The following is an 11,501-nucleotide window of genomic DNA, read 5'->3' as shown; positions in this document are numbered from 1 at the left end:
GGAATATAGGGCAAAGTGCTTTACAGAGCAAAAAGAAAAAAATAAATAAATACAAACCTTTCACAATACCCACAAGTGAGAAACGCTGTCATAAATAAATCTTATAAATGTGCGATGTGGAGACCCCGCAGGCAGAACAAGTCAAAAATTCAGAATAAGACAACAATAAAAAATAAAAAGAAAGAGCTTTCAAAAGACAGATGAAACAGAGCAAAATGTATAATTAAATAGACAAATAAAAACACTAACTAAAAGAAAGATTTTTAAGTGTAGTTTTAAAAATATCAACATTCTCTGCTGCCTTTAAACCTTCAGAGAAAGTTGCTCTCCATAACTTTTGCAAAAGACTCTTTACCATCATGCTGTTTTTTAATTTTTATTTCCTATAAATGTGGCTGATAAGTAGATGCTTTGAGTGAAAACACTGTTCATCTGATGTCTTGATAAAGGACCACACACTGTCTGGATGGCTGAGAGTTATTCAGTCGTACAGCCACAAAGCAGCGACAGATAACAGCAGGGGGGAAACAAAAAATTCTGCCTGGTGCCAAAATTACATGTTTACCCCGAAGGTGGTAAACCTAAACCCAAGCAAGGGTTTCACATTCCCCTGTATGCCTAGGAGAAATGAAACTGTTCTTTTCACAAGTGCCAGCCACCGAAAAACCTGCAGCTCCACCGTCTGTACTGTTATACTGTACAGTAAGAGCTAATGACAGTTAATGATCGTTGTGTTGTAGAAGAACCCTCTTTAGTAATGTTGTCATAAAGTACATTCCTATAACAAACAGCACAGTACAGACGTGGTAAAAGATGGAAGATTTGGATGTGTGCGGTTTATAACAAATTAGGGAAGTGATTCTGGCTAATTATATACACTAAAGGCAAACTCAGCCACCTGTTACTTTCGTGTTATCACCTCAGAAGTGAGTATCACACTTCTTTCATTACTCTACCCGACTTCACAACAGATCTCTGGATAGCAGGACCTCTTTTCAGTCTCTCACGTACAGAATGTTCATCCACCTGGTGAGTAGGAGTTATATTTGCTCATATACTGTACAGTCTTGTGATTCATTAGCAGTAAAATGTAGGTTGGCTTTGATCAGAACTGGAAAACAAAAGGTTACGTTGTGTTGTACACTAGTTGCAATGTGCCTTACTCAAAGTATTGATTGTAGTAGCATTGTATGTGTTGTCCTTTTGATGTGATGTATTATTAGCTTTCCGTCTACACTCGTCCCTCATAAAGCTGCCTGTGTTTCCGTGCAGATGTATGTGGCACTTCTGGGCCTGTGGTCTGTTCTCCCTAAGTCCACATGTCGCGTCTATTACCCCAAAACTCTGCCATGTGATGTTATCGAGGACAGCAACGGGAGTGCGGTGAAGGTGGACTGCACTGAGAGAAGCCTCACATACATCCCCTATGGCATCCCAAGAGACACCACCAATCTGACGCTCACCATCAACCACATTCCTACGTTAAACTCCACCTCCTTCCACGGTCTGGAGAACCTGACAGAGATTGACATGAGGTGCAACTGTGTGCCCATCAAAATCGGCCCCAAAGATCGCGTGTGCATCAAGAGCGTGACGATTGAGGAAAATACCTTCACCACGTTAAGGAACCTGCGAGCGCTGTATCTGGATGGCAATCAGCTGGACAGTATACCCAAAGGCCTGCCTTCCAATCTGATCCTCCTCAGTTTGGAAGTGAATCACATTTATAATATTTCTAAAGCAAACCTGTCGGAGATCAGGAATGTTGAGGTGCTTTACCTTGGTCAGAACTGCTACTATCGTAACCCCTGTAATAACTCCTACGGCATAGAGCACGGTGCATTTGCACAGTTTTACAATTTAAAATTGTTGTCTCTTAAGTCGAACAACTTATCTTTCATTCCGCATCAACTTCCCACAACTTTAAAGGAGCTTTATCTCTACAACAACAACATTACAGAAGTCACTGATGAGGATTTCAAAAATTTAACTAACCTTGAGATTCTAGACATCAGCGGGAACTGTCCCCGATGCTACAACGCCCCTTTCCCATGCACCCCCTGCCCAAATAATGCGCCGCTTAAGATCAGCAAAACGGCTTTTAAAATGCTGACAAAACTAAAGACGTTACGCCTGCACAGTAACTCCCTTACAAGCGTGCCATGGGAATGGTTTGCCAACACAACAGAGCTCAGAGTGCTTGATCTGTCCTCAAATTTTTTAGCAAGAGAGATAGGAGTCAGTGCCTTCCCAAAACACCTGGGCAAGCTAGAGGAGCTGGACCTTTCTTTTAACTACGAGCTTCAGAGGTATCCTCAGGCACTGAGACTGAGCTACGCTTTCTTCTATCTCACGTCTCTTAAAATTCTCAGACTAAAGGGCTTTGTGTTTCAGCAGCTACAACCAGAAAGCATTGCTCCTTTAAAATCTCTGCCAAACCTGAAGGTTGTAGATCTGGGTACAAACTTCATTAAAATGGCAAACCTCAGCATTTTGATGGAATTAAACAGCTTTGAAATAATCAGTCTGTCTGACAACAAAATTTCTTCTCCCTCTGAAGGCCCAGAGGCCTTTGGTTTCTCTGGAGGAGAGCCCTTTCACTGGTCTCCCATGTCGGCCTCTGCTGAGTACCAAAGTCAGGAAGTGAGAGAGATTCATTACTTCAGATACGATGAATATGCACGCAGTTGCAAATACAAAGATAAGGAACTTGGAACTATTACATCCTTTGTCAACAGGGACTGCAGTCAGTTTGGCAAAACCCTGGATGTGAGCAGAAACAATATCTTCTTCTTGCATTCAAGGTTTTTGAATCTCAAAGAGCTGAGATGCCTCAATTTGTCCGGAAATGCAATGAGTCAAAGTCTGAATGGTTCTGAATTTACCCATCTGACTAATTTACAATATCTGGACTTCTCGTCAAATCGGCTGGACCTGCTCTACTCCACCGCATTTAAAGAGCTGACAAACCTGGTCATCTTAGATATCAGCAATAACAACCATTATTTTGAATCAGAAGGTTTGACTCACATGCTTAATTTTACTAAGAATTTAAAAAAGCTCAAGACACTGCTGATGAACCACAACAAGATCTCTACCTCCTCAAACACAGAGCTGGAGAGCGACTCTCTGGAGAGGCTAGAGTTCATAGATAACCGGTTAGATATGCTGTGGAGAGACGGGGATACCAGATTTGTCAACTATTTCAAAAAACTGTTTAATCTGACTGTCCTCGACATCTCGGAAAACAACCTCAATTGCATTTTACCGGAAGTGTTGATCGGTCTGCCGGACAAGCTGTCTGAGCTCTACATTAGAAACAACAAAATAAATACCTTTGCATGGAAGGAGCTACGGTCCCTAAAGTATTTAAAAGTCTTAGATCTTAGTGAAAACAGCTTAACTACTGTTCCACCCATGCTGTCAAACTGTACCACATCTCTCACGACACTCATTTTACAAAAAAACCAAATCCTAAAACTCACGTCAGATTTCCTCAAGGATGCGTATAGCTTAAAACATCTGGACCTGAGCTCTAACCACATACAGTATATTAAATCATCCAGCTTTCCTGATGATGTTCTGAATCAAACGGACATGTTACTTCTGCACAACAATCCGTTCCTGTGTACTTGCAACGCCACTTGGTTTGTGAAATGGCTCAACAGCACCACGGTAACCATCCCTAGGCTGGGTACGGATGTTAACTGCGCTGATCCGGGGGCACAGAGGGGTCATCCCGTGGTCTCGGTGGACCTGCTGGCCTGCCAACACAACTACCTGTCAGCCATTCTCTACACCCTCATGACTTCCCTCCTCCTCAGCTTCCTCACCCTGTCCATCTCCAGCCACCTCTTCCTGTGGGACGTCTGGTACATCTACCACTTCTGCAGGGCCAAGCTCAAAGGCTACGGCCGCCTGTACTCCCAGAGCGCCGCCTACGATGCCTTCGTGATCTATGACAAGGAGGACGCCGCCGTGTCGGAGTGGGTGACGAAGGAAATGTGCGTGCATCTGGAGGAGTGCGGAGAACGTCAGCTGACACTGTGTCTGGAGGAACGAGACTGGATCCCCGGATGCCCCCTGATTGACAACCTCTGCCAGAGCATCCACAAGAGCAAGAGGACCGTGTTCATTCTTACCAAAAAATATATCAAAGGGGGGAACTTCAAGACGGCTTTTTACATTGCCAACCAAAGGTTAATGGATGAAAAAAACGATGTGATTGTGTTAATTCTCTTAGAGAAAGTGCCTTGCAATTCAAAGTACCTGAGATTACGGAAGAGGCTGTATAAGCGCTCTGTGCTGGAGTGGCCAACGAACCCTCAGGCTCAGCCGTACTTCTGGTTCAGCCTGAGAAGCGTTCTAGCAACTGAAAGTCACAAGCAATACAGCAATCTCTTCAAAGAGACGCTGTAAATAGAACAGTTACTGGGGTATTTACTTCCTTCTCCCATTGTTCGTTGCTCTGAATGTACTTCTGTGCGTGAATTACAATATGTGACTAATGCATTGTTAGAATATAAGCAGAACTATTACCAGTGTTATATGAATGAGCCTTTTCATGCTGATTATGATTAATGAAAGCGTGTGCTGATTTTAAATTCCCTGTTATTTCCATTTAAATAGAGAATTGATTGGTACTCTTAGCAGTTCCCACAAGGGTTTCTATTTGTTGTGTGTTTTTTTTCATGTAGTCTAGGCTGGCCATAGCATGAAACAGGGAAATGAAACAAATGTACTTCTTCAAATGACATGCCACTTCTCTCTCACATCTGACTTTGTGACAACCCGCCAGTTTGTGACTTTTATGTTTGACTTCAGCCACAGTGGGGTTTTTGGGGGTTTTTTTCATAGTGTGTAGGGATCAAAAACAAGGAAATTAAATAGGGTGTTTTGACTTGTAATGACGCGGCGACACACAAGACAAGCGCAGTTTTTCGATTGCCTGAAGTGTCAGAGAAACACTCGGTTTCAAGGCTGCCATTCAGAGATCTTGAGGGATCAACACAGTACATGACATAATGGTGAGTGTGTATGTTTAAGCTTTGCTCTGTGTACAGAAACTAGTAGAACTGTCAACTTTATCTACTTTGTTCATCAGACAAAATGAATCTGCTAGACTTCCCAGTGACTTGCACGTGTTTTCATTGGACATATGTGTATTATAATATTGTGTATTTGTGATTTTTGGGCCTAAATCTTTTCTCCACTTGATAATACTTTCACTAACTCTTTATTTGTCTCCAAAATCCTGGATTGTTCATGTATTTTGTTGTACACTGTTTTGAAAACGTGTTCTACAGTAAATACAGTACATTAAAGATGACTCACAATGCCATAGGAAAAAAAAACCAACATGGTGTCCTATTTTGTCACGTTTACCTTCCGTTTTATGAGAGCAACAGCCAGCGGTTTGGGGATTTCAAGCTATTGCAGCCACACATGTATTTAAACCCACAGAACTATTTTAAATTCTAATTTTCAAAGACACCATTTGCCAGGCTTCTCATAAGACATTCAGAGTATTTCCACTTGATGGAATGGTTCGCTGTATATTACTGACTATAAAGATTATACAGCTATAACAAGTTATTGTAAAATATGTATGTGACTCTGTTCCTCGGTGTGAAATAAAACACTTTTAACAACCTACAGCTACTTACAGAGAAGTAAGGAGGAAAGTGAAAGTTTAAGTGGGGTTAGAGTCGTCCTCAATTGTATTCACACCCTCCCATTAAAAAAAGAAAAAAACAGCTGTCCCTGAAATAAGCTGAAATTGAAAAACGCAATCATAAATAAAAATGTAATGAAAATCATGACATTGCTTTTGAATTGTGGTTCAACAGAAATACTTTTTTTAAAAAACATACAAAAAACAAGCAAACAAATATGATGGGACCTGCAAATTAATATTTTATTGAACAACCCTTTGAGCCAATCACTGCAATCAAGTGTTTTCTGTAACTCTCAATCAGACTTCTGCACCTGTTGACAGCTATTTTGATTTTGGCCCACTGCTCATCAGCAAAGTGCTCTAATTTGTCTGGGACAGTTTTTTTGTTTTTGTTTTTTTTAATTATTCCTTTCATCCACAATTCAAAAGCAATGCCTTATATCACTCAATTATAATTTAGCAAATTTTTATTTATTATTACTTTTCTCAGTTTCTAGTTATTTGAGTGACTATTGTGAATTTTACATTTTCTTTAATGGAAGAGTATGAATACATATGTGGATGACTATGTTTGTGGAGGACAAGAATATGAGCATTTGTCTATTCAAAGACACATTTTAAATAAAAAAAAGAATTCAGAAGAAAATGCAGACACAGTCTTTCTTGATTAACTACACTCAATGGTTTTGCTGCTTAAGCCTTACTTCGTCTGGTATGACACGTAAGACATGCTGGTTAGTGTTAGTCAATGCTAGCACAGTACTTAAACATTATTGTGTATTTGACATGACTGAGACAGTTCACAGACTTTATGGCTTTTCTAGTATTTATGATTATTTCACAATTGTTAATTAGGTATCAAAAAAAAAAGTATAGCTTTGCTGTAAGGGTTTTTGGACAAAGAACAAGACCAAAGAGGACCAATCATAACAACTGAGTGTTACTTCACTTACAACCTTGCTGCCACCTGCTGGATACAAGTGGTGCCAAACTGAAAAGCAATTTACAATACCTCAAGAACAGGTTCACGATTTTACACTTTAAAACAAGCGTCACATGCACATATGAACATGGACAAACATTTTTGACATGTCGTAGGCTGACAGTTTGACATGTAAAAGCAAGAAAAGAACAGGTGTAGTTAGCAACATTAACATCAACGGCTGCATTTTAAAGAGCCAGCTTATGTCCAGAGGTTGGTACATCCCCGGAAATCCTTCCTGGGCTAGATCATGATTTAGAGCCATGGTAATGATAGGTCAAAATGTTTCCTGTGATCATATGTACAGTCATCCTCAAATGTATTCATATCCTTCCATTAAAGAAAAGGCAAAATTCACAAAAGTCACTCAAATAACTAGAAACTGAAAAAAGTAATAATAAATAAAAATTTGCTAAATTATAATTTAGTGAAATAAGACATTGCTTTTGAATTGTGGATGAAAAGAATTATTTAAAAAAAAAAAAACCAATAAAACTGTCCCAGACAAATTAGAGCACTTTGTTGTCAACAGGTGCAGAAGTCTGACTGAGAGCTACAGAAAACACTTGATTGCAGTGATTGGCTCAAAGGGTTGTTCAACAAAATATTAATTTATGGGTGACATTGTGCTTTTTTGCTTGTTTTTTTTTATTATTTAAATTTTTAAAAAATATTTTTATTGAACCACAATTCAAAAGCAATGTCATGATTTTCATTACATTTTTATTTATTATTACTTTTGTCAATTTCAGCTTATTTCAGTGACAGCAGTTGTTTTTCTTCTTTAATGGGAGGGTATGAATAAATTTGAGGACAACTATGTAGTCCTCATTCTCTAGCTGAGATGGCTGAGTCCTTCTCATAACTTCAGCTAAACTTTAGAATGCCCTTAAGCAAAGAAACAAAGATTTTGTCCACCAGTATGTTCAGTGGAGGGAGGAAGGTCTAAATGTCTAGTTAAAACCATAGGAATAATTATAGCCAGCAAACACTAGCACACAAGGTTCATATGAGCACTAGATTATTGCTGTAAAACATTTTTAAAAATGTGACACCCTATCCTTCAATATTATAAAACATATATGTATAACAGTGTACTATATGAGAAGTTAGTTACTTCAACTGACTAATTCCATCATTTGTCTACAGGCTGTCACATGTTGGACGCACCTGCTGCTGTTGTGTCTGTGTTGCCATTATGAGATCCAGTCTGCCGAATGCAAACCTACATGGATGTCGCTGCAGTTCCCTTGTGACGTCACAGCCCACAACAGCTCGAAGGTCATATTCGACTGCAAAGGACGTCATCTGCACAGAGTTCCTGATGGGATAACGAGCAATGCCACCGATCTCAACTTATCTGAAAACTACATCGGCATTATTACAGCTCATGCATTTTCTAACCTTCAGAATCTGACTCAGCTCAACCTCAACTGGGCAAGCAGGAAGACGGTACTGGTCATTGCCGCGAATGCTCTCAAAAATCTTACAAAACTGCATCAGCTGAGACTCACCGGCAACAGTCTGGATGCCATTCCACGCAATATCCCCCTCTCTGTTGATCTCCTTGAGCTAAGCAACAACAAGATCATGTTGGTGGATAACAGCAGCCTCACAGGCATAACAAACGTGACGAAACTGTGGTTGGCCAGAAACTGCTACATGTGGAATCCTTGTGGTAGATCTGTCGTTATAATGGACAACAGTTTTGCAGTCATGACCAAACTGCAGATGCTCGATTTGTCCCAAAACAACTTAACCCAGGTTCCCAAAGGATTACCTCAGTCCCTTTACCAATTAAACCTGGGCTCTAACAAAATAGAGTACATAGCTGAAGATCATTTTCATGCGTTACATAATTTAACAATTCTAGGACTGCAGGGGAACTGTCCAAGATGTCAAAATGCTCCATTTCCCTGTGTGCCTTGTCAAAACGATTCTCTCAGCATTCATCCTGCTGCATTTCGAAATCTAGCAAAGCTTAAGACATTGAACCTGGGAGGGAACTCGCTGCAGCACCTGAATCCCTCTTGGTTTGAGAGCCTGGGCAACCTTAGAGAACTGTTTCTGTCATTTAACTTCTTGCTAAAAACAATTACCGAGGAGGCCACATTTCTAAGATACCTGCCCAAGCTACGTAAAATCGATCTGTCTTTCAACTTTGCTCTCAAGATCTACCCACACACAGTCAACCTTTCAAAAGAGTTTTCCAATCTTGTGTCACTAAGAACTTTGCATATGGAGGGTTTGGTCTTCCAGAACATTGAAGCAGGCACCCTCAAACCTCTGTATGAGCTCAAAAATCTGTCTTCGCTAAACTTGGGCACAAACTTCATCATTCATTCTGATTCAACCATATTCAGCAAATTCCACCACTTGAAAATGATATATCTCGCAGAAAACAGGCTGTTTCCCACTCCAGAGGTCCCGCATCCGAGCAATGGGTACAATCAGCGGTTGGATCTTTCTGTTTCGCCGTTCAGAAAATCCCATTCAAAAGACTATGATTATGAGTTATCCCACAGGCTTATAAAGCAAGAGTGCTTTGACTCTGGACGAGTGCTAATCCTCAGCTCAAATAATCTCTTCTTCATTTCTCCACACCAGTTCGAGGGCTATGGAGATATCGCGTGCCTCAACCTCTCAGGAAATGGATTTTCAGCTGCACCTAATGGCACAGAGTTCTCCAGCCTGCCTAATCTAACATACCTGGACCTGTCCTACAATAAGATAGATCTGGCCTATGACAACGCCTTCAAAGAGCTCCAGAAACTACAAGTGCTAGACCTCAGTTACAATGAGCACTACTTTCAAGCTTTTGGGATTACACACAATTTAGATTTTACAAAAAATCTGCCCGTTCTGAGAGTGCTGAATATGAGCCACAACTCCATTTTCACACTGACAACAAAAAAGATGTACAGCCAATCATTAGCAGAGCTTCAGTTTACATATAATCATCTTGGGACTCTTTGGAAAGAAAAGGATGGCTCTTATAAGACACTTTTTACTAATCTTATCAATTTGACACTGTTGGATATATCTCACAACAACATTGCAAAGATTCCAGATGACGTTTATGAACATTTACCATATAACCTCACCACATTACACATCAGTCATAACAAACTGATTGAGTTTGCATGGCACAACCTAAAGTATTTCCATCAACTTCAAATTTTAGACCTGAGCTTCAATTCTTTATCTCATGTGACAAGTATCAACTCCAGCATCATCCATACTTTGACTCACCTTGACCTGAGCCACAATAACATTTTCCACTTAGACAATGGATTCATACAGGGTCCCAGAAGCCTTAAGACTCTCAGCCTTAGCTACAACAAACTCCCAACCATCAATCGATCTACCTTCCTGTCAGGACCTGAAAACCCGATAAAGACTTTGTTCTTGCAGAAAAACCCATTCCAATGTACGTGTGATTCGTTAGATTTTATTTTATGGATTGAAGAAAGCAAAATAAAGTTTCCTAGACTGACCACTGACGTGACATGTGACACACGAGTAAACCAGACGGTTCAACTGCTGATAAACTTTGATATTACTCAGTGTGTAAATGATAGTCTTGCATTCCAGATCTACATTCTCACAACTTTCTTCATTATTGTTTTTATGTTTACGGCAACAGTTGCTCACTTGTTTTACTGGGATGCTTTCTACGCCCTACACTATGTGAAAGCTAAGCTGAAGGGATACAGATCTTTTTACTCAACAGACAGTTGTTATGATGTTTTTGTGACATATGACACCACAGATCCACATGTCTCCGAGTGGGTGATGGGGAATCTGCGGGTGAAACTGGAAGAGGAAGGAGAGAAGCATCATCCTCTGTGCCTGGAGGAGAGGGATTGGCCCCCAGGAGTCCCACTGCTGGACAACCTCACTCAGAGCATCCAATATAGTCGCAAGACCCTGTTTGTTTTGACAGAGGGCTATGTTAAGACCGGGGTTTTCAAGCTGGCTATGTATCTGGCCCACCAAAGACTGCTGGATGAAAGTGTGGACGTGATCGTGCTGCTGATGCTGGAGCCCGTTCTGCAGCATTCTCACTTCCTGCGCCTGAGGAGGACACTGTGCGAGAAAAGCGTTGTGGAGTGGCCGAGAACGGCGGCCGCAGAACCCTGGTTCTGGCAAAACCTGAGGAACGTCGTAAGAGTAGACAATCAGGTCATGTACAGCAAGAGATATTCAAAGTACTTCACCAACAGATGAAAGCTGAGTGATGACAGCGTGGGACGGATTTATGATGTGGTGTGCTTGTTTTGAAACCACCGCTGGTTTGTTGCTACTTTTATGACATTGCCTTGGATTTACATGCAAAACAAGTAATGACATGATTTCCTAATTTTTGCTTAAGCAGCATGATACTGAATCTCCTGTAACTTGTGTGCAAATAATACAGTGTATAAATAAACCACTCTGTTTCACATCTGTGCTGTTTTGCAGAAGTATATTTTGCAGTGTATGATATGGTCTCCAAGAAGCTTAAAAAATATCTGTAAGGCTACAGGTTAACCTGCAAAAGGTAAATTCACTGCTTTTAGGAGCAAAATGCACTGTTTATTCATATAAGTGTTTACTGCCAGTTTGAGTCTAGACTAAATTAGAACCAGATAAAAACCAGAACTGGTGAGATGAACAAACTTTTATCCATCCATCCATTATCTATACACCGCTTAATCCTCACTAGGGTCATGGGGGGCTGGAGTCTATCCCAGCTGACTTAGGGTGAAGGCAGGGGACACCCTGGACAGGTCACCAGTCTATCACAGGGCCACACTTAGAGACAGACAACCAAGCACACTCACATTCACACTTACAGAC

General features: G+C 40.7%; 2 protein-coding genes across 2 annotated transcripts; both read left to right on the top strand.

Annotated features, from left to right (window-relative positions):
- The first annotated feature begins 953 nt into the window (after positions 1 to 953).
- On the top strand, positions 954 to 4,654 carry LOC103352937 (toll-like receptor 7). The gene is made up of 2 exons (XM_008275650.1): positions 954 to 1,029; positions 1,273 to 4,654. The coding sequence occupies exons 1-2, from the start codon at positions 1,015 to 1,017 to the stop codon at positions 4,417 to 4,419; spliced, it is 3,162 nt and encodes a 1,053-aa protein (XP_008273872.1). The 5' UTR covers positions 954 to 1,014; the 3' UTR covers positions 4,420 to 4,654.
- Positions 4,655 to 4,783: 129 nt separating this feature from the next.
- Positions 4,784 to 11,110, top strand: tlr8a (toll-like receptor 8a). Its single transcript, XM_008275651.1, has 2 exons — positions 4,784 to 5,027; positions 7,809 to 11,110. Exons 1-2 carry the CDS (start codon positions 5,025 to 5,027, stop codon positions 10,887 to 10,889), a joined length of 3,084 nt encoding a protein of 1,027 aa, XP_008273873.1. The 5' UTR covers positions 4,784 to 5,024; the 3' UTR covers positions 10,890 to 11,110.
- The last annotated feature ends 391 nt before the right edge of the window (positions 11,111 to 11,501 follow it).

The sequence above is a fragment of the Stegastes partitus genome, unplaced genomic scaffold, assembly GCF_000690725.1.
Source record: "Stegastes partitus isolate 25-593 unplaced genomic scaffold, Stegastes_partitus-1.0.2 Scaffold56, whole genome shotgun sequence".
NCBI lineage: Eukaryota > Metazoa > Chordata > Actinopteri > Pomacentridae > Stegastes > Stegastes partitus.
Note: the sequence above shows the minus strand (reverse complement) of the source record. Positions and strands in the feature narration are given on the sequence as shown.